Source organism: Hippocampus zosterae, chromosome 11, assembly GCF_025434085.1.
Source record: "Hippocampus zosterae strain Florida chromosome 11, ASM2543408v3, whole genome shotgun sequence".
In the NCBI taxonomy this organism is placed as follows: domain Eukaryota; kingdom Metazoa; phylum Chordata; class Actinopteri; order Syngnathiformes; family Syngnathidae; genus Hippocampus; species Hippocampus zosterae.
In genome coordinates this window covers 5,877,796-5,902,093 of record NC_067461.1, presented here as the reverse complement: position 1 = coordinate 5,902,093, position 24,298 = coordinate 5,877,796, and the positions used below count along the sequence as shown (strand labels likewise).

The 24,298-nt window shown below is 42.1% G+C and overlaps 1 protein-coding gene across 2 annotated transcripts; it reads right to left on the bottom strand.

Annotated features, from left to right (window-relative positions):
* Window positions 1-31: 31 nt before the first annotated feature.
* myofl (myoferlin like) lies at window positions 32-23,597 on the bottom strand. Of its 2 annotated transcripts, XM_052081258.1 has the most exons (54): window positions 23,412-23,597; window positions 22,620-22,675; window positions 22,402-22,493; window positions 19,438-19,546; window positions 18,630-18,702; window positions 18,301-18,470; window positions 17,997-18,125; window positions 17,621-17,683; window positions 17,481-17,531; window positions 17,290-17,320; window positions 17,099-17,214; window positions 16,360-16,486; window positions 16,166-16,269; window positions 16,023-16,091; window positions 15,907-15,950; window positions 15,744-15,826; window positions 14,931-14,966; window positions 14,691-14,815; window positions 14,487-14,600; window positions 13,647-13,824; window positions 12,783-12,907; window positions 12,584-12,693; window positions 12,312-12,504; window positions 11,826-11,981; window positions 11,614-11,745; window positions 10,686-10,849; window positions 9,687-9,801; window positions 8,325-8,427; window positions 8,106-8,242; window positions 7,869-8,033; window positions 7,436-7,523; window positions 7,184-7,261; window positions 6,795-6,976; window positions 6,373-6,531; window positions 6,161-6,262; window positions 5,927-6,088; window positions 5,264-5,429; window positions 5,115-5,185; window positions 5,027-5,041; window positions 4,545-4,643; window positions 4,128-4,256; window positions 3,861-4,016; window positions 3,708-3,799; window positions 3,449-3,619; window positions 3,070-3,218; window positions 2,840-2,979; window positions 2,472-2,560; window positions 2,310-2,405; window positions 1,993-2,134; window positions 1,810-1,909; window positions 1,551-1,744; window positions 677-786; window positions 448-595; window positions 32-297 (listed from the first exon to the last, which is right to left on the bottom strand). In XM_052081258.1, the coding sequence occupies exons 1-54, from the start codon at window positions 23,497-23,499 to the stop codon at window positions 256-258; spliced, it is 6,138 nt and encodes a 2,045-aa protein (XP_051937218.1). In that variant the 5' UTR covers window positions 23,500-23,597; the 3' UTR covers window positions 32-255. The 2 variants fall into 2 exon arrangements, with proteins under 2 accessions (XP_051937218.1, XP_051937219.1); XM_052081259.1 differs by lacking the exon at window positions 14,931-14,966.
* Between the last annotated feature and the right edge of the window lie 701 nt (window positions 23,598-24,298).

Sequence of the window (24,298 nt, the reverse complement as noted above, 5' to 3'; positions counted from 1 at the left end):
GAAATTTTAAAAAGACAACACAAACAGAAGATGTGTGAGATAATTGGCATATTACATTCCATAGACAGAACATAAGCCTGGGAAACAATTTACAAGATCAATATATTAAAAATAACATTTTAAAATGGGGGGAAGAAAAAAACTCAACGATTGTGCAAATGATGCAAACTGCTCTGGTGACTTTTTAATCAAGTCATGAAGGACCATCAATTTGTAGATTCTGCATCAAAATGGTTGACCGGGTCTTTTTTGCTGTCACTTGGAGAAGGGCTTCACAATCTTCATGGAAATATAGTTCTGTGGAGATAAATGTGAAAATTGTTAACTCTTGCATAAAGAACAATTTCCATGTGACGCAGGCCAAGAGTATTTGCATAGTTGTCAGTGTCAAATTATGAACACGTGCCATAAATATTTGGGATAAATATGTCAAATGAGCGAACTTACAGGTAGAGAATAGAAAAGGATCCCGAGGAACAGTAAGACTAGCAGCAGTAGGATCCCAACGATGAAAACCAATCTGAATCTTCGCCATATGATGAATTTCATGGTCTTGAAAGGGTTTGTAAACCAGAAGAACGAGGTGTCAGGACGGCTGGCGGAGAGGAATTGGGAGACGATGATTACCCATGGTCAAGAAAATGTGAAGACAACTCATATTCCAAAGGATACTCACTTAGGTGGCTCCAGTCGCGGATTCATGTTGGGCTCTTCTCTGCCTTTCCCTGCTGGTCTCTCCTCCATCTCCTTCTCCTCCACAATTTCCAACGTCATTTCGACTTTCCCCTATAAAGCACACCAATTTGACAAATTAAGGAAAATGTATGTTTTAATTGCTTGTAAGACAAATTCTGTGTTGTTCTATTCACTGTACTTTTTTTTTGGGGGGGGGGACCCATTTTCTGTTCTTCGGGGTAAAACTGTCCACTATTTTGGTACTTTCTGTCATCCTAAAATACCACAAGATGACGCTAAAGCCTTCATCTCATATAAAAGCAGTCCTTTGGCGCCATCTTTTGGCAGCTTAGTGCCAAGGAATTGGCACGTTCTTTGTCCTTGGAAGCAGTACAGTATAACTTGGCTGTAATAGTAAACAAAAAAAAAGAATATGTGTATGTATATACAGTATATATATATATATATATATATTATATATATATATATACACGGTAAATAAAATGTGTGTGTGTGTGTGGTTAACACGTCCGCCTCACATTGTAGAGGTGCAGGGTTCGATTACGGCTCCGACTTTTGCCTCTATAGAGTTTGCATGCTATCCCCGTGCCTGTGTGGTTTTTCTCTGGGTACTCCGATTTCCTCCCACGTTCCAAAAACATGCACAGGAGGTTAATGGAACATTCTAAATTGACCCGAGCTGTGACTCTGAGTACAAATGGTTATTCGTGTATGTCTGCACTGTTTGGCTAGCAACCAGTTCAGGGTGTACCCTGCCTACTGGCTGAAGACAGGTGGGATAGGCTGAGGATGAGCGGATTAGATTAGTAAATTGATTGATGGATGGATGGATGCATATTATAGCTCAAACATACGGCGAGGACTTTCTTCCCATTCTGCTCAATGGCGCACGGCCACCAGCCACGAACCGACTTTTGCGAGAAGAGTGAGTTGAAGACAAACTTCTTGGATGTGCTGGAGCCGATCATTCCGGGCAACATTTTCAAGCTGCACTTTTCGGGGGTCTTTGCAGGGGCGATCAGATTGAGCAAGTCCAGCTCAATTGAGCCTGTGGACAAACATTACAGTAATTGTCAGTATTTACTTTCACAGCATACATTTCCTGGGTCTTACCCAAGTAGTCATCCAAGGAGAATTTGTCATTGTCCCATATCTGTATGATCAACTTGGGTGGAATCCTAAACTCGGTTTTGTCCAGATTCCAGAAATGTTCCTAGCAAAGTACAAGAAGCGTAATTGGATTTATGGCCTCCACGCAATGTCCACGTCCATTCCCCACTGTACGCTCTCACTCACTTTCCTCGAGACGACGCACAGCTGCTCTGCGGGCAGGTAGTCGAAGGCAAAGACAAACCTCCAGTTGAAATTGCCATCGCCGTCCAGCGATCTGTAATGAACGTCGGTCTTCTGTTTGTCTTCCTCCATTCCTGGCATCCATCTACGATATCGTAGAAGAAATGAGCAAAACACGCACCAGCGTGCAGGCATCCAAGAGAAAAAGCACGGGGAGAACATGCAAACACCACACAGGAATTATACAGAATCGAACCTGTGACGTGTGTGTGTGTGTGTGTGTGTGTGTGTGTGTGTGTGTGTGTGTATAAATAAAATACCCTTTCACATAGATATCGCTCATGCTTTCCCCGGTGATGCTTGTTTCGTCCAGAGTGACATCAGTTGTGTTCCAAACAATGGCACGCAAGAAGAACCTGTTTGAAAGATTCAACAATATTCAATTCATCCATTCACAACACTCAACCTCCAAAGTTTCATACTTCTTGGCTTTCCGTGGAGTGATGTCACATGGAGGCCCCGGCAGACCGAGACTCTTGGGAAAGACGTCCACCCACATTTGAATGCGTCCCTGTATTTGTGGGGAAACGACATTTCCATTTCCGGTGAAAACTACAAAGCATAGTAGACCGCTATTGGGTGACACACTGGTTGACTTTAGTAATGTCCTAACATTTTCCCATAGGAAATAATAATAATTCATTTTTGTGCTCAGTCCAAACTTGCTCAAGCTGAAGTTTCGTGAGATTTGCATAACGGCTTTAATGTGTGTTTTGACTCTGGCAATTGTACTGGATTCCGTGGTCAACATCGCACGACTAATTGTGAACATTCAGCAAAGTTTCTCAACCTGGGACAAGTTGGGTTGGTGGGAACTGCACAGGGTCCTGGTCTCCACGTGCTCGGGTACCAAGCCCTGCTCTCTGAGGACATGCAGTGACAGTCTCTCTCTGGCCGGGCCAAGGTGGGGGTGTGTGGTCGTGGTTTCCTCTGCAAAAAGGGGGGGGCACGGAATACCACAGTGAACATGCATTCATGGACAAGCTAGTTTGCTCATGATAAATCAAACTGGAAACCTACCAAAATCCTGCAGTCTGTATTCTTTTCCTGAGAAAGACAAAGCGCTTCCGTCTCCCTCGAAGCGTGGTGGAGGAACGCCCCTAATCTTGGCCACGTTTTGGAGGATCTGAGAAGGTTTCAGCTGGTCTCTCCACTGATTCATCCCAGCGCTGTAAGGAAGTAATAAAACAGAACAATTATGAAGTTGGGGGTTTTTTTTCAGTTTTTGTCACTGCATTCAACAAATGACTGAATAAGTACATGGCTCTCATTTCCCACACGCAAAGGCATTACAGTTCATAAGTATACAGTAAAAAATACTGCAATAAAGCGGGGGACACCGTATGCGCCATGCATGTAGATATTTGCAGCCACTTTCCATATAAGATACGGTACTCACATGCAGTAAGTCTGCGGAAGGCCACAGCAGGACCTGAAACGGGACAGCAGACGGTTCTCCAAATCGATGATGGTCTCGCCGACTTTTTCGTCCCGGCTCAGCAAGTCGTAGTCGTACACGGCGATCTTCAGATCCTTGTCTTGTGGCAAGTAGCAGGACAGCTCGAACATCCTCAACAAAGTTAAGAAAAGTTCAAACGGTACGGCGGTCCCGCCTAGCGCCAAAAATAGTCGTGAGAGCAAAATATAAGCACACTCACCTTCCAATTTCTGGATTGAGAGTATTTGGTTGGTAGTTATCCCGGTCATCCACGGTCTTCCTCCCCAGTGAAATCTTGACATATGGATCACACTGAAAGAAAACAATGTCAGTTGTGTCTTCAGTATTATAATGTCTTCCATCTTCAACGTACCATGCCGTTGGTGTCCTTGGGCTGCAGGTCGATACAGCGCACCACGTAGATTCGGACCAGACACTCCTGAGGCCCACTTTCGGGAAGCTCTCGGAATTGTCGGGGAGGAGCTTGCATCCCAGGGTCATCAGGCAGCGGGTAGATCTTAAACGAGCCCTGTGCGTCGTCAAAGACCAAAAAACGGATGAAGGATTTACGGCCTTAAAAAAAAGGCGAAATTCATTGCTTGACTTAATTTGTTGGTACGTACAACGCAGGCTTCCTTACCTTGAATTCTCCCACAACGGAGGGATCATCTTCCTCTCCGTCCGTCTTTCCTCGCGAGAGTTTGAAAGTACTGCAAAAATCGGTGAGTCCCTGAAACTGATCCACTTGCTCCAGTTCACAGTCGTACACCTGTTGGTGCAATAATGCAGTTACGTCCCAGAAGTATTTGGACAGTGAAAGGATTGGTATGATCCAGCCACAACACCGATTTTGAAATGAAAATCATGAAAAGGCAAATTCACCTATTTCCAAGAATATGAAAGGAAATCTTAATCTCATTTCATTATCATTTGATTACAACAAAATCCTTCCTGTTCATTTTTGTTTTGGGCATACTCTAAGTCCAAAGTGAAACGGACGCGGCTGTCGAATACTCACGACAGAGAGTATAATGTGTGAAGACGATCACGTCCTCACCTGTAATGTGTCGTATCCCTTCTTCAGGTAGGGGCCACACTTCTCCTGTTGCCCAATCGAGGCGTAGAATTTACTCCACCAATCAATTGCTTCCGCTTCCTGCACAATTGAGAAGAATTATGATATTTGTGGAACCAGGACATGCAGGAAAAACTAAAAAAATCAGTGATACTTTGGCTGATGAGCGTAACTCCTTCCGTGACCAAGTTCATTTTAGTTTCATACCAAATCGATTTTACCAATTGAAATGACTTGAAATGTCATTAATTCGTTCCAGGTTCCCAAAATAAGCAATTAAAGCCGAACCCTAACCCTAAATCACCAAGCGACAGCTCATACTCTAAAAATCTCCTAATTAACTCATTCACTCCCAAAGACGTTTTTATACGTCTTTTCAGACTTGGCTGGTACTGAATGAGTTAAGAGCAGTCGAAAGTCAAGGTACTACTGTATCTTTTTAAAAAAGAAAGAAACAGACTCACCTTGTCAGTTTGAACCTGTAATTTAAGATTCAAAGAAAAGGTTAATAAATCATCATCTGCACAAGTACGTGCGTGCCTTGCGATTCACCTCAGCTTTGATAGTCGGCCTCTCCTCGATGTCTATGATGACATCGCCCTGAGCAGCTGCTATCGTTGCCACTGAAATACGAATAGGATGTGAAAAATAGCGACTAACGTGGTACATAGTGACGTTTGTATGCATGCGAGTCTGCCTACCTCTGGCAGACATGCACACTTGACTGTTAACTTGGTAGGGGTCACAGCGGAAGTCCTTCAAGCAGTCGATGGTGCACTGGCCCACCACCGGCTTCCTCCCGAAGGGTCGGTGGTCGATGACCTTCAGGACAATGGGAGGAGCGTACATCTCTTCTTTGGGGAGAAGCTGGAAAACAACACGTGATATGAAGGGAAAATATTGTGGAAAATGTGCTTCTTAATGGCGTCTATGGCGCCTCAGAAAACGTGTCCAGCGGAATGTTCAAACGCTTTGAGAGTCAATTTATTATTATTATTTTTTAATAATGTGAAAATATGTGTCGGCAGAAAAAACATACGTTATGTGTGCTACTTTCTATGTCCATAAGGTACCTCAGACGAATTACTACTGTAATGTACTTCCACCGGAGCGACTTTGGTAAATTGAACCGGAAGTTCAACGGATTACATTTTTTAAAAAATATATAATTTAGTTTATTCGATGACGATCAAATAAGTAACACATACAAGTGTAAAAATAATTAATTTCAAAATTGTTTTCTGATTTGAGTGGTAAGTAGAATATGAAACAATGGAATATCACAACATTAAAAAAAACAACAACACGGATGTGTTAGCATGAAGCTAGCGATGCAATTTCAGTAAACTTCCAGGGTCGCGTACCACTTTGAGTAGCAGCACAGAGCCAGGGAAGTTGGGATTCTTCTTGAAATTCTTGATGATGGCCGTTTGAATGATCTCCCCACCGCATTCCACGATCAAGTTAGGAGAAGTGACCGTGGCCAGCTGGTAGCTTTTCATGTTCCTCAACCCCCAGGTCAAGACCTGGCAATAAAAAAACAAAAAAAAACATTCTTTGTCATTCAGAAGTGTAACAGTCAGAATGAAAGGCATTACCTCGATGGCAGTTAGTTGCACAACAGGCCTGATTCCTTGAGGAACCATGTAGAGCTTCTCCCCTCGCCGAGGAGGAGCCAAAGGAAGATCTCTCTCATTCGCCTGCAAGATACGAGCAAAACATTAAATCTTACATGTTGTTTTATTTCTCATTCCGTTTAGCACTCAACGCTTGGCAACTCAAACGTTATTGATCATTGTCCAATGTTTACCTTGTCCTTCAGTAGAAGCTCAGCCGCCAGCAGTGCTTCTCCAGCACTGCGGCCTTTTTTGGTAACTGGGTACCACTGCAGTTTATTGCCAGAATCTACAGCGAGGTTGAGTTTGACTACTGGCGGGAAGGTACAGCGACCCAAGGGCTCATCTTTTCCCTGGATGACAGAAAACACTTAGACCAGGGGTGTCCAAACTTTTTGCCAAGGGGGCCAGATTTTATGTGGTAAAATGTCGGGGGGCCGACCTTGGCTGACATTCTTTACATTGAACAACAATATTGTTCAACAAATTTTAGTAATAGGGCCGGATGAAATTCGACCGCGGGCCGGATTTGGCCCCCGGGCCGGACTTTGGACATGGCTGACTTAGACTAAGTCTAATCATGGGTCACGGTTTCTTAATTTTCCTCAAAACTCACCACTTTGTCGCTGTCATAAAGCTCCAGCACGATATCCGGTGGGTTGTGGGCAATGGTTTGTGGGTCCCCGTAGATTTCAACGTCATCAAAGATGAGACTCTGATCCCACGTGGGGTTCAACGTGGCAGCGATGACTTCTGTGGTCTTGCTCAGGTGAAGGAATGACACGTGGGCGTATGGATCTGCACACGGAAGAGTCAGTAGGCAAAGCTTCATGAGGCAACTGAGGATGTGCTTAAGTCCGCGTGACCACTAGGGGGACCCCAAGAGCAATCAACGGGAAAATTGAGGAATAACATCATTACAAAAAAGTTAAACATTCAGATTAGGGTGGTTTATTTATTCGTGATTTTATTTGATGTTCTTGCACATCCCTTTTGAGTCGTCACCTGAGAAGCTGTCCTTGTCCATGGCACAAAGATTCCTCGCCTGGTACACGTACACTCGCAGCTGATAAACACAAGAGCCTGAAGAGAGCATTTTCAAATGATTCACCGCAGAGAGAATACAACATAACCAAACAATGTGACTGGCGATAATGCTTGTGTTATCTTACAACGGGGCTAGTCAGGAAGCGGTACATAAAAAGCAAAAAAGGGCCTTTAATCAGTCATGCACTTTATCTGACTCTGACAACTCACGGCTAAAGTGGCAGGAAATGGTGGGAGTGTTGGCACCAAATAGTTTGGCGGCATCCGTTTTACTGGCCTTCTCGTCCACGTCAACCCCCTGTCAACAAAAAAAAAAAAATGCAGGGAAGAATTGTGTCAAGGACCTTTTATATGTCAATACTGCATGTATTAAGTCAAACTGGAAAAAAAAATACTTAAACTTAACAGGAAGAGCCACATGCAAGCGAATCACCAAGACAATGATTATGACTTATGTTGTCATTGCTACGGCCGCATGGAAAAAAAATATTGTTCTCGTATACAACATTTATTAATCACTTGAGATCCACTTGTAATGTTATCTAAGATCCACAAAAGCTGTGTCAAAATCATTCGTGATCAACTCATTCAAATGTTTAATATTAATATCTAATCTTACGAAGTGTCCAATGAATCGACTCACCAGTGCGCCTTCCAGCCTAAAGATGGCAGAAGCCCCGATGCGGTCCGACGGGACCATCTTCCTTCGCCAGCGCCGGCGTCGGAACGTGTCGGACGAGCGCTCCTTGCGGTGAAATTTCCAGCCGATGAGGGAGGAATATTCCCAGCCTTCCCCGGTCTCTCGCCTCTGAAGAAGTGAAAAGTCAAGAATGACCATTTGAGTGCCATTTTTCTAAATCGGTCATCAACTGCTGCTGACATCGGCGACAGTTTTATCAGATGTCCTCCGCCTGGGTCTGACGAGCCTCTTCCTACGATGGATGTGGTACATTTTTTCCGCTGCCACCCAGGTTTTGGGTTTGTCATCAGGTGGAATGGTCACGCCGTACTCCCAGCCTCGAGTTAAAAAAAAACCAAAAACACGTTAACACATTTTTAACTGTGGATCGCCCCCCGCCCCCCTCACGTTATACAATACCTTTTTCATCGACAGCTCTGTTGCTATCAAAACTCCAATCGTCCTCCCAAGTCCATCCAATGGGACACTCAAACTCTGAGGGGCTCTGAGCCTTTTCGCCATTCTATAGCGCACATAGACACAGATTCACTCATTCATTCATTCATTCATTCATTCATCTTCCGAGCCGCTTGCACTCAATTGCCTCATAATCGCTCAATAATAATATACTGTAGACTCACTTGATTTAAACCTGAATGTGCAGTGGATATTAAGTTGGCTCCTTTTTGATCTTTTGTGTATTTTAACCAAAGAATGTAGGAGACAAACACAGAAAGGGAAAATGTGAGCACTCGTGAGGAGATGCTGTTGGCCAAAAGTCACTCCCTGATGCTAACATTGAAATACCGTATTTACCACGCTAAAAGGCGCTCTGGATTATGAGGCGCACCTTCGATGAATGGCCTATTTTGTAATTTTTTTCACACATTGGGTGCACCGCATTATAAGACGCAATCTACAATGCCTCCACTAGATGGAGCCACGCTCAAGGAAACGCCAACAGAACAATCAGACCCTCAGTAAAGCTTATTTAATAAAGCAGCGACACAGTTCACTTAACCAACAGCAAGTTATGACATTGATGTTGAACTCCCTTGCCGCTGTTCTATTTACGTGTTCAACTGCGTAACCGATCACCTTAAGTTTGAACTCTGCGTTGTCAGCATGTCTCGAGCAAGGAGCCATTTTGGAGTGAAAATATTACCATAATGACCATACACAAGGCACATTGGATTTTAAGGCGCGCTGTGAGCTTTTAAGAAAATGGAAGGCTTTTAGGTGCGCCTTTTAGTGTGGAAAATACGGTAACCAACCTGACCAACTCAAGCTCCGCTGTCCCTGAAAGGGTTAAAGTATGTTTTCTGTCAGAGAAAGTGAGTCAGTTGAATTTACAGAATACATTCATGGATTTTTAGTTATAAGGAGGCACATTTACTCTGCATCTTTCCTTGTGGGTCACGTTGTGAGACGAATCCTTCATTCTCAGCTGTGTGTCACATCATGAGTTAATGTGACCTTTAAAAACAGCAGCCTCGAGCATCAAGGCTTATGAGAGAAGGGGTAAGTAAAACAAAACGGAGAACTGAATGGTTTTTGAATGTTCGCAAACATCTGAGGCCAACGACAGTCGTGTGAAAAAGTCTCAGAGGGTTTGGTGGCGAGAGCGACGACATAATAGCGCAGAGTAAACTGATAAAAATGGGAATTTTGGGAATGAGACAAGGCTTTTGTCCCCTAATCTTCACCTGCATTATTCGCATAGTGTTGATACAGGTTGTGTATGTGTGTGTGTATGCGTGCGCAGAGGAGGGTACTGTTTACCACATCGGTGTAGGGCTCCGCAGCAGGTTTCCACTCCCCACCGGGGAAACGTGTTTCGTTCTGAAAAACTTCATCCGTGAACTCTGTGTGGCCCGCGTCGGCTTCTGTCAACAGGCTGTAAAAAAGCAGCAGAAGCACACATGTTGCTGGGAGGCTTTGTGACACAAGACAGTGTGCCACGATAAACTATTTACACGAGCCCCAGTGCGAGAATGTACGCACTAAGGGAGGGAACGAGTGCTCCTCATACAAAAAAAAATGGCTGGAAATTGAAATGTCTATTTTTTCCATTTCCTGCGATTGTATTTGCTGTTGGTTACGGTGGCTGGAACGTGCAGTGAATTATGATTACTAACAATTAACAGAGGAAAGAGTTGAAAGGTGCGGATATCGTGTCGTGTATCATAACAAAAACCCGGGATGGACAAGTGGTTAGGAATGTGGCCTGTGAACTAAAAGGTACACGGTTCAGTAGACGCATGATAACCAACTGCACAATCTAATGAGGTCCCATCCAAGAGCTGCATCACAGATTCTGTCTTCAAAAAAAAAAAGTTCAATTTGATAAGAGTATTAGTATGATTATTTTTCTGTTTTGTGCTTGTATATGAACATAGACAAAATTGGTAGCGAATACTATTCGTATTGTTGTACATGTGCCTTTAAGAGGTGTGTGGTGCCTGGTTCAGCAGTGCGTCATCGAGACTGCATGTTAGTGTCTGGCTGTGAGCTGTGGACAGCAGCAGCTCCCTTCATGCACATTTTTGTAAGGCTATCTATGGTGTTTCGCACTATATGTTGCCATTAAGCTCGTGGACATAAATTTGTTTGAACATTTTGGTATTTTTTAAGTCAACTGCGAGTGATAAATAGCTTGAAGCAAGCACACTTATTTGGTGACAGCTTTAAAAAAAAATGTCAGAGGGGGAAAAAACCATAAACTGACACATATCATTGGAACATTGTATCATGATTTAAAAAAAAAAAATCGAGATGTACCAGCGCTCAGGGTCGACGAACCAGTCATCCTGCCACTCCCAGCCGCGTGGTGGCAGGAAGCGCTCTTTTTTGAGTTTCACTTTTCCAGTCACGTCTGAAGACTTGTGGCGACCCACCAGACCATTGGGTCCCCACTTCCCAAACAACTGGGCCTGGTTTTCATACTATGGAGAGAGGATGGATGTATAAGCTGGAAAATAAAAGTTAGTGATCGGGCACGGGTGGTTCAAGCTGTTTCTCCCAAGGCCAATAAATGGGCAATAATTAACTCATTCACTCCCAAAGACGTTTTTAAACGTCATTTCAGACTTTGTCCAGAATTGGCTGGTACTGAATGAGTTAACAATCTAAAATCAAAACACGATTGACATTAAATATGCTAAGTCATTCTAAGTGGCATAGAAATAAATGGATTGATGTGTGTGTGTGTGTGTGTGTGTGTGTGTGTATATATATATATAATATTATATATATCCATTTTCTGAACCGCTTAATCCTCACTAGGGTCGCGGGGGGTGCTGGAGCCTATCCCAGCCGTCTTCGGGCAGTAGCCGGGGGACACCCTGGATCAGTTGCCAGCCAATCGCAGGGCACACAGAGACGAACAACCATCCACGCTCACATTCACACCTAGGGACAATTTAGAACGTCCAATCAGCCTACCATACATGTTTTTGGAACGTGGGAGGAAACCGGAGCACCCGGAGAAAACCCACGCAGGCCCGGGGAGAACATGCAAACTCCACACAGAGAGGACGGAGCTGGAATCGAGCCCGGTACCTCTGCACTGTGAAGCCGACGTGCTAACCACTGGATTACCGGGCCGCCCTATATTATGTATATATATTATATAATATATATATATTTTTTAAAGCTTGGCGATAAACACAAAAAGTGTAAACAATTTTCAGTACTGAGCAGAAGTTACCATTTCTGCATATACACTGAAGTTTCCCTCAGAGAAAATGTTGAACTTCTTCTCCCATGCGGAGAGACCAAGCCACATGTTGACCCGCAGCTGAACAGGAATCTTGACGCCTTTATTTTTATCCATGGGGTACTGAAAAACATCCAAAAGCGGGGGGGAAAAAAATGAAGCTACGAAACACGTGGCAGCGCGATGGTGACTTGTCAGGGTACCTGCATGAAGATAGTCTGCGTGCGTCCGCAGTGTTTTCCACAGGCCTGCTCGCTGAAGTCGGAGTAGAGAATGCGGTGAGCCGGAATGCGGGCGAAAGCAACGCGCTTCTCGCCCCTCAACATCCAGATGATCACATCGGGCATGCTATTCTGAGGCTGGCGTAAGATTGTCACAAACATTTTGGGGAAATTAGTGAAGAGAAATATGCTCATTGAGTTTTAGTCAGACACCATCTGGCCAAATGTGAAATATTAATCGAGTGGCTCTTTGATGGATGAATTTGTATGGCTGATGTTAATGCTTTGGTGTTTATTTACCCGACATTTAATTTCATTTTATGCGTCAGTTTGACAGGAAATTTCAAGTTACAAACAGCTGGAAAGAGAGAATAAAAACAGGTGCTCAGCAATATGTACTTAAATATACAATCTGTCTAAGTTGCAGTTGTGGACCGTATCCTCGCTGTGATGAACGGGTTATCTTACCTCATCTGCCAGCTGCTTGATTTTGTCCAGCCAGTCTTCAATGTCACTGACAGTTGCCTTGATATCGTTTGCCTCCTCTCTCAGGCAATTAGCCATCTGTTGGAGGCTCTTCAGTGCTGCGTCACGCATGTTTTTTAGTTGGAGATCCAGCACGGTCACATTGGGCTGGCCTTCCATCTCTGGAAGCTGGATACTGTGCCCAAAAATGTGTTCCTGCTTTCAAAAACTGCAAATTATGCAGATCAGATCGTCTGAAACACGTCAAGCATTACCTGTTCAAGTCCTCAAGCAAGAGACTGATGAGTTGGAGCCAAATTTCAAGTACTCGGTCCTCAGACACCTTGGACTGGATGGCCATTTTCAAAGAGGACAAGTTGCGTTCCTACGTTGAAATGACAAAAGCAGAGATGATGAGCGAGCGACGTTTGCAACGACGTGTTGTTCCAACGTGCCATTGTGCCTTAATCTTACGAGTCGTTCCGCAATAGAGAGAAGAATGTTGACGGCATCCAAACGGTGGCTGATGTCTTCCCAGGAAGAAGTGAGCGTTACCACTGGCTTCGTGTCCGCCCAGGGCAGGTAGTAGTAGTGGTTACCTGAGGGCAGACAAAATATATACTGGTATTGTAATTGAAGCAATGACGAGAGATTCTCCGAAGAATTTATAAAAGTGAGATAAAGACATATATCGCATATTAGAACAGAAGTCTCAGCACGGTCACGAGCGGCCGTTTAAAAAGGCAGTAAGGTTTTTTTTGCGGACGGCACTGATTTCCATTTGCCGCAAATTCAAATGTGAAATTGCATAAATTCCTTCCTAGCACTGAATTCTCTTAATATCAAAATATCTCCCGGCTGCAGTGCTTCCAATTGTGTAGTTGTGCATATAAAATCTCGACACACCTCTATCTTTAATATTTTAAAAAAACTGTAAAAAAAAAATTTCCATATTTTTTTGTGAACTATAACATTTTCAATTACAAAAAAAAAGATAAGGTGGTGGCAAACGTGTGCACAGTGGCCTAAAGGTTTTGTGTTGTAGCTGTGCTGCGACTACAAAAATGTCAGGAAAAGGCGACTAGAACATCTGATATTTACTTTGAGTGAATCAGATACACTTTAAATCAAGGCAGATGTCTGCTAACTCCTTTGTAACATGAGTTTGTTAACATAATTTGATTAAACACACATGCCCCGTTATAAGAGGGTGTGTAAACTTATGATCTCAGTTGTATATTTCTATTTCAGCTATCGAAAAAAAATGTTTTCGTTCATAGTGGAGGTTGTCTCTATTAAAGTACCAAATACACGTCTGCAGTAACTTTACGTTCATACCGTCAAATACAGCAAAGCTGTACTGAGTGGTGGACGCCAAAGGCTTGCAGGTGGAGTCCAGCTTGTTGCCGTAGTTTCCCATGCTGACCTCGAACTGGATGGGCTCTCCCGGTTCTTGGAGCATGCAGGCACTGTGGAACACGGCACAGAGCGAGAACTTCCTCCTCCGCTGGTATTTCTGCACGCAAGAGCAAAGGATGTGGCGTGGTTAGAGGTTAAAATGGGCGTATGTACTGTCGCTTTGGAACTAAGCAGTTGTTATTTTGTCAGCGGAAGAATGTTTCTATTAGATGAGGCCATGGCCTGATTGAATGAAGCTCCTCCTATTACTTCAACTTAGTCCCCTCACACCTGGATGGTGTCAAAGCAATATTTTGATTTTAGACGGGGTGTTGGGCATGACCACAACTGCAAATAACTGAGTTTTTTTTTTTTTTTTAGTGAACCGAGTATAGGTTAAAAAAATATGTAAACAGCAGAATTCACAAATACCAAATATGCAGGGGAAGAATGTTTTCCGAAAAAGGCAGATCTTAACCGAGCCTAGCTATCAAGTCATGGGCGAAGAAACTCGGATTGATGCAGTATTATGTCAATTAGGCCGACAGTTGTGATACAAGTGTTCAAGAAATTAAAGTGAAATGCTAATTAATTTGCGTATGTCATATTTGGGATCTGGAAAAAAAAAAACACCTCATCACATTGCGACAATGATAAAACAGAACAACAGATGTTGAAGACTTGCACATAGGGAAGGGAATGGGGTACGTGAGAGCATGTGCAAAATTCATTTCTCCATAAGACATCTGTTAATAGAGCTGACTTTTTGAATCATCCTACCTGTGCCACCAGGATGTCATCACTGGATATATCGTCGATGTTCTTATCCACCTTTTCATCAAGAAGAGTGGACAGCTCGACAAGGACCCTCCCCCTATAGGCGACACCTTCACCCTGCAAGTGCAATCAAGTTCGATGGAGACTTTCAAACGAGAGATCGTCAAAACATTCCATAGTTTGTTTCTTTTTTTTTTTTTTTTTTACCTTGCCAAGGTTAAGTTCCTCATACGGGTCAGGGAGTCCAGTAAACTCCCTTGGGCTGCCATACAAGTTGACATAACAAGGCCCAAAAATTGGCAGGAAACCAGACTCGCTTGTGGCTGGGCTCGCTACAATGAGCAGACACACAAACACAAACACACACGCACACACACACACACACACACACTGAGACATCTTTTAAACAGGAAGTCAAGGTCTTAAAACTGGTCCTTTCTTACGTACAATCAGACAGGCTGTTGCAATGTTCAACTTGTTCGTCTGTTTGAAAATGAAACAACAATTTTAACAACCCTTATAAATTGTCATTGATTTTGTTTTCTTTCTACTGTTATTCCTCTTTCCCAATGTTATTACCACCACCAAGACGTCAGACGGGTGTGTTTTAACAAGTGCGTTTTAACCAAAACTACTTGACCGGTTCCCATGAAATTTGGTGGAGAAGTCAGACGTTGAACTCTTGTTTAAAAAAACAAAACAAAACATGTGTGGTCTTGGCCTGGTTGTTTGGACTGAGTAAAATTAACAATTTTCAGAAATCGGTCAAGCAGCTTTTGGGTCACCCTGACATGCATACACACACAATGACGAAGAGGTTTTTTTAAAAAAAACGGCAAAGTCTTTTTCAAACTGGTGCCCACAATTTCTTACGTATGTTCAGACAAGCTGTTGCAAACGTCACCTTGTGTGTCTGTTTAAAAATGAAACAAGACAAATCACAATTATAAAATGTAAATGCCGTGAAACGTTTTATTATTATTACGAGTAGTAGTAGATTCTATTTTATAGTCTCTGCTTCTCTAGTACGAATATAAAAATGTATCACTTTGGTAGTTTCATTGAATTCCATATACTGTAAAATAATATTGATCAAAAATACTGGTACTGTATATTTTATTTTATTTTTTTTTTAATTTATGTTTTTGTTCTTTTTTTTGTGTGTTTGTTTTTACTTTTGCTCTAACCTGAGAAAAACTCTCAGGTTGCATCTTATTTCCTTTTTTTATGCTTGCTGTTTATGACAACACTTAGCCTTACCTTCAAGCTCTCCGCCAGCGGAGGAGATCTTGCTGAGGTTCAAGTATGTTGTTCCGATCGCGTCGTCCTTGCTGACTCGATCCCTGCCAAGAGCACGTCGGCACGTCAAACAACAGCAACAGTGTAACAGTGTTACAGGGTGGGAAAATTGCTCACTTCTTACCAGTCAAACATGGTCAACTTGATGCGTTCACACATGGACGGGAACTGCAGAGGACAATGGAGGTGATTCAAGACTTCTAATATCAACCGCCACATGGCGCAATTTTTTTTTTTTACCTTAACTTGGAGGTGGACGGTCTGATTCCATTCGGGATTTGCATTTTTCTCAACGATTCTGGTGCACAGCTAAAAATGACAAAAATGAAAATTATTTTCTTGCCCAAACGAGGGAAGAAAACATTTGACTTTGACTTGATTACCTTTTTTCCAGCAAAGCTGACCTCCAAATACGGATCCACCAAGTTCTTTCTGTCTCCATCCCCGCCAAAGACCTGCTTGACCGTCTGAACAAATGCGTCATCCACTATGAAGTGAGAAAAAAAAAAGTTGTACAGTATAGATGGAGATTTACCAACAGCACGCTGCACAGTATTGAACATAGTTGTTTCGTTACTTTGTGGCAAGTCCTCTGCACGGAACACTTTGAGGCTGAGCGTGGCCCATCGCATCGTAACTCCTGGCGGCACCAGAAGATTACTTTCGATGTCGTCCTGATCCTCGCTCAGCTCTCTCTTCTCACTCTGCACGGCAGGACCAATTTCAGTGCAGTTATTCAGAATGTACTTCTACAATAATCTCTTAAAATACGTTTAATGAGATCTAATGCACGAGTTGACACAAAGAACATTCTGACAGTTCCAATTACACTCCCGTATTTTCCGCACTAAAAGGTGCACCTAAGAGCCTTCCATTTTCTTCAAAGCTCAAATACGTTTTACTGACATCTGATCGTTCCGTTGGTATTTCCCGGAGCGCAGCTCCATCTAGTGGATGCTTTGTAGATTGCGTCTTATAATGCGGTGCGCCCAATGTATGAAAAAAATGACATGCCGCGTGAGTGGCTGCCTTTCCAGCAGCTCCTATATTTTGTTGTTCTACTTCTTCCTTTCATAACTTTGCTGCTGTGAATCTGGAATTTCTCCATTGAGAGACTAATAAAGATTTTCCTATCTTATCTTATTCATTGAAGGTGTGGCTTTTAGTATGGAAAATACGGTAATTAAGGTCACCAAACTATATCCTATATCTGCCACGCTTGCAAGTGTTCCGAATCTGGTGACCGATCCAAAAGCAACATAAAAGCCCATTATATAGTGTACTCCCGTCACGGTGCTCGGAGGATGTACACATACCGGCGGCTCTTCCCCAGTCACCACCACGATAATGGTGACTTTCAGGTAACCTTTGGCCCCGGAGCTGGAGTCGTCGGGGTCACTCAACAGCAGCCATTTCCTCAGTATGGCATGACCTGAACACAGTATACGCATTAGAAACTGTTCACACACAGGAAGAAAAAAAAAACATTTTATGGGGAAAGTCTCACCTGGTTCATCGTAGATGTAGCCAACATCTAGCTGGAGAAAAAAGAGATTTAATGCCACTGTTTGGACAAATAATTGGTCAACGTGAAAAGAAGTGAAAATCCCCAAATTGTAATATACTTAACGCAATAAAATTAATAAATCAAAAAATGATGACAATAAGGCCAGCCAAAAAAGTTTCAAACTGCAATACCTTGAACTCGCCGATGAGACTGTCAGCTCGGAGGGAGAAGGAATCATAAACCTTTGAAAAAGCACAGCGTTCGGTTCAATTGAAATGAGGCTATTATTTGTCACACATTGTCAAATTTTCAAAATCAAAAAGGTACACACCCTTAGACTGACACTTTCATCCAACAGCTCTGAAGGGAGCATGTTCACGTTGTAGAAAAATGTCTGAAGGGGAAGCAAATAAGCAAACAAAAAAAAAAAAAATTAGGACTCAAATTGGAAACATTCTGGAAAATGGGCTTTTTAATGGCTTGTTTACAAATTGTTGGGCTCTGGGTTGACTGACTACTCATGCAATGTGGACAATAGTTCTCACAATGTCCTGAATGAGGTCAATATTTCAAAGTTGCAATGGTTTTAAATTGGCAGAGAAAAATAGGAAGACCAAAAACAAAAGAATTTCGGTGCTGAATAACGTCTGAATATTGTTCGGCGTTCACACAAGTTATAAAGGAATAGCTGGAGATGAACTCGGTACCTCATCAAAGAAAGGGTTATTGCCACTTCTTATTCGCGTCCGATGGGTCTGGCCGCAAACGTTCGCCTTCACCACGGGCTTGATGTCGTTGCCAGACAGTTGTCGGCCCTCCAGGACACGGATACGAATCTGGATGTGTGAAAAGAAGCATTCTGACAGTTTTCTTTTTTTTAATTCTTCGTTAAGTGACAGTTTCTAAGAAAATGTACAGGACTGATGTGATATCAGAGACCTTTATTGTTTACGCCTTCTGTCATTCAAGTGGTTACAAATTCCCGTCTTAATTGACGCTCCAATACAATACCTGGAAATCCTGCGGCTTGTTAGCCAGGGATCTGTGCTTCTTGCGGCTGATGCGGAGCGGCTTGTGACTCGCTTTACCGGGCTGGACTGGCGTACCTGGACCGGCTGGGCTTCCCACATGATCCCCCGCATCCACGTCTGCATCCCCCTCGTCGGCCTCCTCGCAGGCTGCTGGGGTCCACAGTGGAATGAAAACATTTCAGTCATTGACTCTCTTTACAGCTACTCCCCCAAACATTTACAATTACATTCAAAACGATTCATATCCTGCCCAAATTAGCTACACAATCTATTGAGATCCAAAATAATAAAAGTGCGCTGGATTCCTACCATCCACATGTGACACGTCGCCATCAGCAGCTTCCCCGGGTGGTTCATACCCGATGAGTAAATTAATGGTAGCCTGAAAAAAAAATACACACAATTATTATATTTACAATCCGATGCTGGATGGTCAACATCATAACTTGTCTTTGGTGTATTCGTGTCAACCCCGTCATAATGGGGTAACTGCCCCTTTAAGGAACCCTCTGATGTTTTGAGCGGACATTAGCACTAGCGTTTTGTCTTCAGTTGAAGCTGAAGAGTGGATTGGTGCAGAATAAATGTTTCAACTTTTCTAAATATTATGAGCTGGATGTAAGCCCAACGTGTCTACTCCGCGCACAGACATCTTGTTAACTGATTCATGTTGATAAGTGAAGTTTTACTCTGCGCTCATTATATGCTAGCATTAGCCAAAAAAAATGTCCGCCCTGCCATAAAGGAATAACTGCGTCTTTGAGAAACCTTTGTTTTAAATTAGATTACAACCAGCGTTTTGTCTTTCTTCAGTAGAGGCTCAAAGAGTGTATTGTCACAGAATAAATATTTCAAGTTGCGCTTTGTCATTTTCTTAATATTACACGTGTGAGCTCGATGTTTGTCAAGCCCAACACGTCCACACTGTCATCATGAAATATCAATTGATTTGAAAAGTTTTCAGATATTTCTAAAGATATTTGTAAACAAACAAAGCTTTGCTAACTGAATCATGTTGCCAGGTGACAGTCTCCTCCGCGCTGATTAAATGCTAACATTAGCCAAAGATGTCCATCTTGTGAGCAAAAAAAAAAAAAGACTGTGGGGTTCTTTTTACCCCAATTGGCTGCTGCTTGTCATTGCTCAGGGGAACATTCTTGGACGGGAGTGATCTCAAGTGGCCACCGGCCAAGTCCCTTAGCGAGATTTTCGCAGAGCCTATGAACCTGAAAATCAAATGAGAAATTCACCATGAATCTTTACAGTTAATCATTTGTTTTAAGATATAAAAGCTGTTGTCAAAGGCATAGTGTGGGAGGAAAACTGGCCACTGTGTGACTAATTGTTCATAACCGCGTGGAGGGAATGGACCACTTCCACTTCCTCATTCCCCATCTTCACCTTTGTGATGGCGCCGTGTGGTTATTAACCGCAATGGATTGCAAAATGTGATTCATTTATTTTACAGAAAATTCCCATTTTGCATCGCTACGGCCTGGCGACAAGTCTGGGTTTTCCCTCTTGCCGAGCACTACAATTGAGCCTGCTATCTGTGAGGAATAAGCAATGGACCAGCCCGCGAATAGCAAAAATAAACTCATAAACACTCGTTGAAATTTGGTGGAGGGTGTTTAAAAAAAAAATTAACCCCTCAAATCTTCCACAAACACTGATAAATATTCACTATGTTTTCTACAAAAAAAATACAAATAAATAACGGAGCGAAATGGGGATGGGGAGGGGGCGTTATGTATTGACTTTTTGTTTTACCAATTCAACCGGCAATAGGCTAGGACACACACACAGACACACACACACACACACCCACCAAAAGCTCACTATGTAAACACAAGCCAAAATAAAGAATTTTCACATCACTCATCTTCCTGTTTTCTGCTGTTTCGTTTCTGCTTCCTCAATCTAAATAGTGAGTATTAATGAACGGAGTCTTCTGCACTGTAACTGCCAACTATTATCATCAACGTATGTTTTTTTGAACGTTGCAGAAACGGAAGGAAAAGACACGACTACTACATTGCTTAGTACCACTGTCACGATACAGTATAAGTTCATTTTGTTTGTTCTGCTATGTACATAAGGAGGTCTGTCATTTTCTGTCATCTGCATTCCTCCCTTGTGTGTGTGTGTGTGTTTTTTTTTTTTCGGGACGCTCTTTTGGTTTCAGATCTTCAGTTTAACTGCTCAATTCTTGCCGAGTTAGTTCTGGGGTACACAATTTGATGTTATGTAATAAACGCGCTGAGGATGATGGAAACACGGCATGAGAAATGACAAAGGATGGAAACAATTAGCATGCACCACAGGCAGGTCGTGTTTGGTGCCAGGATGGCCACATTTAGAAGCCAAGGGAGCCGTGGGGGCTGGGAGGAAAAAGGGAAAAGCAAACTTATGACAACAGGACCGATCTTATTCATGGTCCGCTTCTTTTTTTAAGTTAGTTTAGCCTAGAAAGCAGCAGTTGTCATTCAGTCTGAGAACAAATGTGATACTTTGCACACTAGATGAACGTTTCGAACCCCTCAAGAGTTTAAAACAACAAGCGCAGCCACATGTGGAGCAGCAGCTCTCGGCCCTTTCTTCAAACACACTGCTGCTATAAAAAGCACGTAAGGGCATCCTTCATACCATACCTTTTAAAAGCAACAGCATTTCCGAATGTTGTAAAGTGCACTCAACCCACACCAAAGTTAATACAGTTAACCCAAACCAACGCGCTTCACATAAAATGAAGCTTAATTATATTAAATTAAATCTATCGATAATTTTCTGTATTAAAAATGGATGCTTTTCTTAAAGCATGGTTCACATTCCTTTCCCTAAAATCCAGGTCGCGGCACAAAAAAAAAAGAACTCTCCATTCTGCAAATCTCAGCTGTGTCAGGATGACAAGCCGGGACAGGCATTCTACTTGCTCAACTCACCACCAGGCGTCTGGAGAAGGGGTCATGGAAAAATATTCAAGTGTGTGACAGACTGAAAGCTTTCTGAAGATGGGTCACTGGATTGTTTCATACCCCCTCCCCCACCCGCCCCCTGTTTGCACTGCACAAACCTTTAAATTACACTACTGTACTCTAAAGTATACATCTAAAGTGCATGATGACTACAGAGTGTGATGGTGTGGCATCCTGTGAGGGGATGTTTATAAGAGAACAGTGACTGTGCCCTTTTAAGGCAACATTCCTGACAAGCACAGCGAAAAGGATAACAATGCTTTTTTTGCTTGAGGACTCTACAAGTCTGAACTTAACCATAGTAACAGTCTGTGTGGGTGTGTTCCCGGTGATGATGATGATGTTCATTAGGAAAAATACCACAGATACACACACGCAAGATCAAGGGTGCAAAGCAGTCCAGTTGCCTACTTTACAGCGGCCAACTTTACATCACCCGCAAGTGGAGATTTTCTTTTGCAGGTTCTCATAAATGTATGTATCGCTGCATGGACTCCAGCGGGCGAGTCCGTCATGTTTCCGCCAGATCACATGCCTCAACTGGACTGAATTTAAAGGGAATGAGAAGAGCCGCTTCGATTGCCCGGGGAATCAAGTCGGCTGTGTTCACTCCCACAACTGTGCAAACGCCAATGAGGGCAAGTCCTATGAAAAATGGATGGATGGATGGATGGATGAAACTACCTTAAAGGGATTACAAATTCCAGTTTAAATAATTTGATGGGTCCGAGTGGGGATTATGCCTACAAAGACAGTAAACAATTAATTATATCCTGATTTATTTACCGGCCTTTCCTTTTCGACAATCACTACTTATTTCTTTCTGTCAATGTTGAAATATTGTAATCCAGGAAGCTCTGCACTAAATGAGGATTCAGCAATAAGCAATAGGACGGAATGCAATTTATCAAATTAATCCATCCTAAAAATGTAGCGGTTTTAACGGGTTACACAATCTCAAATGGCAATTATACTTCATTTATTTTTACTTTTCGTATTTGGATGTAAAACTACAAAAAAAAGGCCCTGTAACACTGTGAGTTTTAATTCCTTTTTTTAAAATGATCATTTGTGCTGAGTTCAAGAATAACTTGACAATCACATACTTGTCATGGCCGATAGTCTCATAGTCTTTCACAATCACGTCGATGAATGAAGATGCGTCCAACGCTAAACCCTTTAAATCAAATTCCAGCCCCTGCAACGAAGAAAAAAAAGAGAGATACATTTGTTTCGCAAAGATGCTTTCCTACATGCCGAGTCAACATTTCTGCATTTCTTGTTTCACTATGGGCGGCCCACAACTCCTGTGAACTGCACTCACTTCATTCCACACGGGGTTTAGCTCATTGTCAACAGCTTTGGTTTTCTTCTTTTCACCTGAAATCACAAAGGCAACCTCGTTGGAAAAAAGAAGTGTGTCACTGAGGCATTATGCAACTGTGAAATCAGTGTAGACACAATAAAGGAAGCAGAGTCGGCAAATCAAGTGTTATGAATGATTATTTTGTTGAATTGCAATTATTATTGTATGTCTAACATCGTAAGTCACACTGTGTTTACACAGAGGAAAAACAAAAAGATATTTGATTCTAACGGAGTGTACTGCACATACAAATAATTTTAAAAATGTTTACAAGCAAATAGATTAAAAGAAAAGTTGAATACAACTGAACTGTACTTGAAATTTTATTTTGCAAACCACTACAGGGAGCCCATAACTAGTGGTACACATACTACATTTTTAGAATCCGTAGCCATGTAGAATTTATTTTATTTATCTTATCATGGTCATAATATTCAGTTTGGACTCAAGAGAAAATGCATAAACTCCATTAGAGATGCAATGATATATAATTATTTAGTACAATTGTAAATTGCGCTTTGTGTTGTATATTATTGCTTCTAGTGTCTAATTAACAGAGCTATAATGGCGATTTACCATATGATGGTCCCAATTCACTTTAGACTCAAGAAAAATGTTCGGGAATAAAATAATCAAACAAAGGTGACTTAAGGTAAGCTGATATAAAATATATGTTAAAAACCGACACGCCAAATCCTATATTGCTGAAATTTCACCTTTCGCTATGTAAAGTCATTCATAATCTCTCACCTCTGAAAACAATAGAAACAATTGGGTCAGGGTTGCCCAGTTTCTTTTTGGGGATCCCGCACGCAGACTCAACAATTACCCGCAACATGGTTGATAGTAAATCCAAAATGTGTTCTCACGGGAGGAGAAGGACCATATTCCTTAGAGTTAGAGGAAAACTGAAAGGAGAAGTGAAGAGGAGAGACGTGTGGCTTTGGGAGGAGAAAGAGGAGGAGGAGGGAGACCTCATTTGTGAGTCACAATGAGCTGACTGAAATCAAGCAGCCAATAAAAACAGAACAAAATCTCTGCTTTACTTCAGTAATTATTTTTAGAATTCTTTATTTATTTCTTTATTTTGCTCCTTATCTTTGAACAGACACTGCACTTACAACTCCTTCCTACTCTTTTGACAGCTGGAACATGTTTTTGTTCTTTAATGATGATGTAACAGATTCAAAGCAAGATCCAAGGCATTATTTAAGAGAAATTATTTACTTTATCAGCTCCAAGAAAAGCAATTTGCCAAATGCATTGTGCCAGCCTAAAACATACCAGCATCTAACTTTCAACGATTCTTGGTCGCACATGTAGAATTTTGAATTAGAGCTAATTTCACTTCCCCCCGTTTGTTCATAACGTGCCATGTTTTCTTCCGGTGTTCATGAGATAATTTAGCTTTTTTTTTTTGTTGTTAGTTGCAATTGTGTATTTTTCCAGTTGTTATTAAAAGCTAATTCTGAAATTATTTGTTTGGCGGTTCACAATGTGATGTTTTTAGTTGTCATGGACTAATTTCACCTTTTTTGTTTATCAGTTCGCAAGGTGAGGAATACCGCAATCTCCCATGAAGTTATCCTTTGCTCATTTTTGTTGTTTTTCAGTTTATTGGAGAATTTGCCATTTTG

Excerpts from the sequence above, each read along its gene's own strand:
- myofl (XM_052081258.1), bottom strand. The coding sequence starts at position 23,499 with ATGTTGCGGGTAATTGTTGAGTCTGCGTGCGGGATCCCCAAAAAGAAA. Across the intron at positions 17,215-17,289 it reads CTACATCTACGATGAACCAG|GTCATGCCATACTGAGGAAA; the intron begins GTGAGACTTTCC and ends TACTGTGTTCAG. Across the intron at positions 6,977-7,183 it reads GGACAAGGACAGCTTCTCAG|ATCCATACGCCCACGTGTCA; the intron begins GTGACGACTCAA and ends TTCCGTGTGCAG.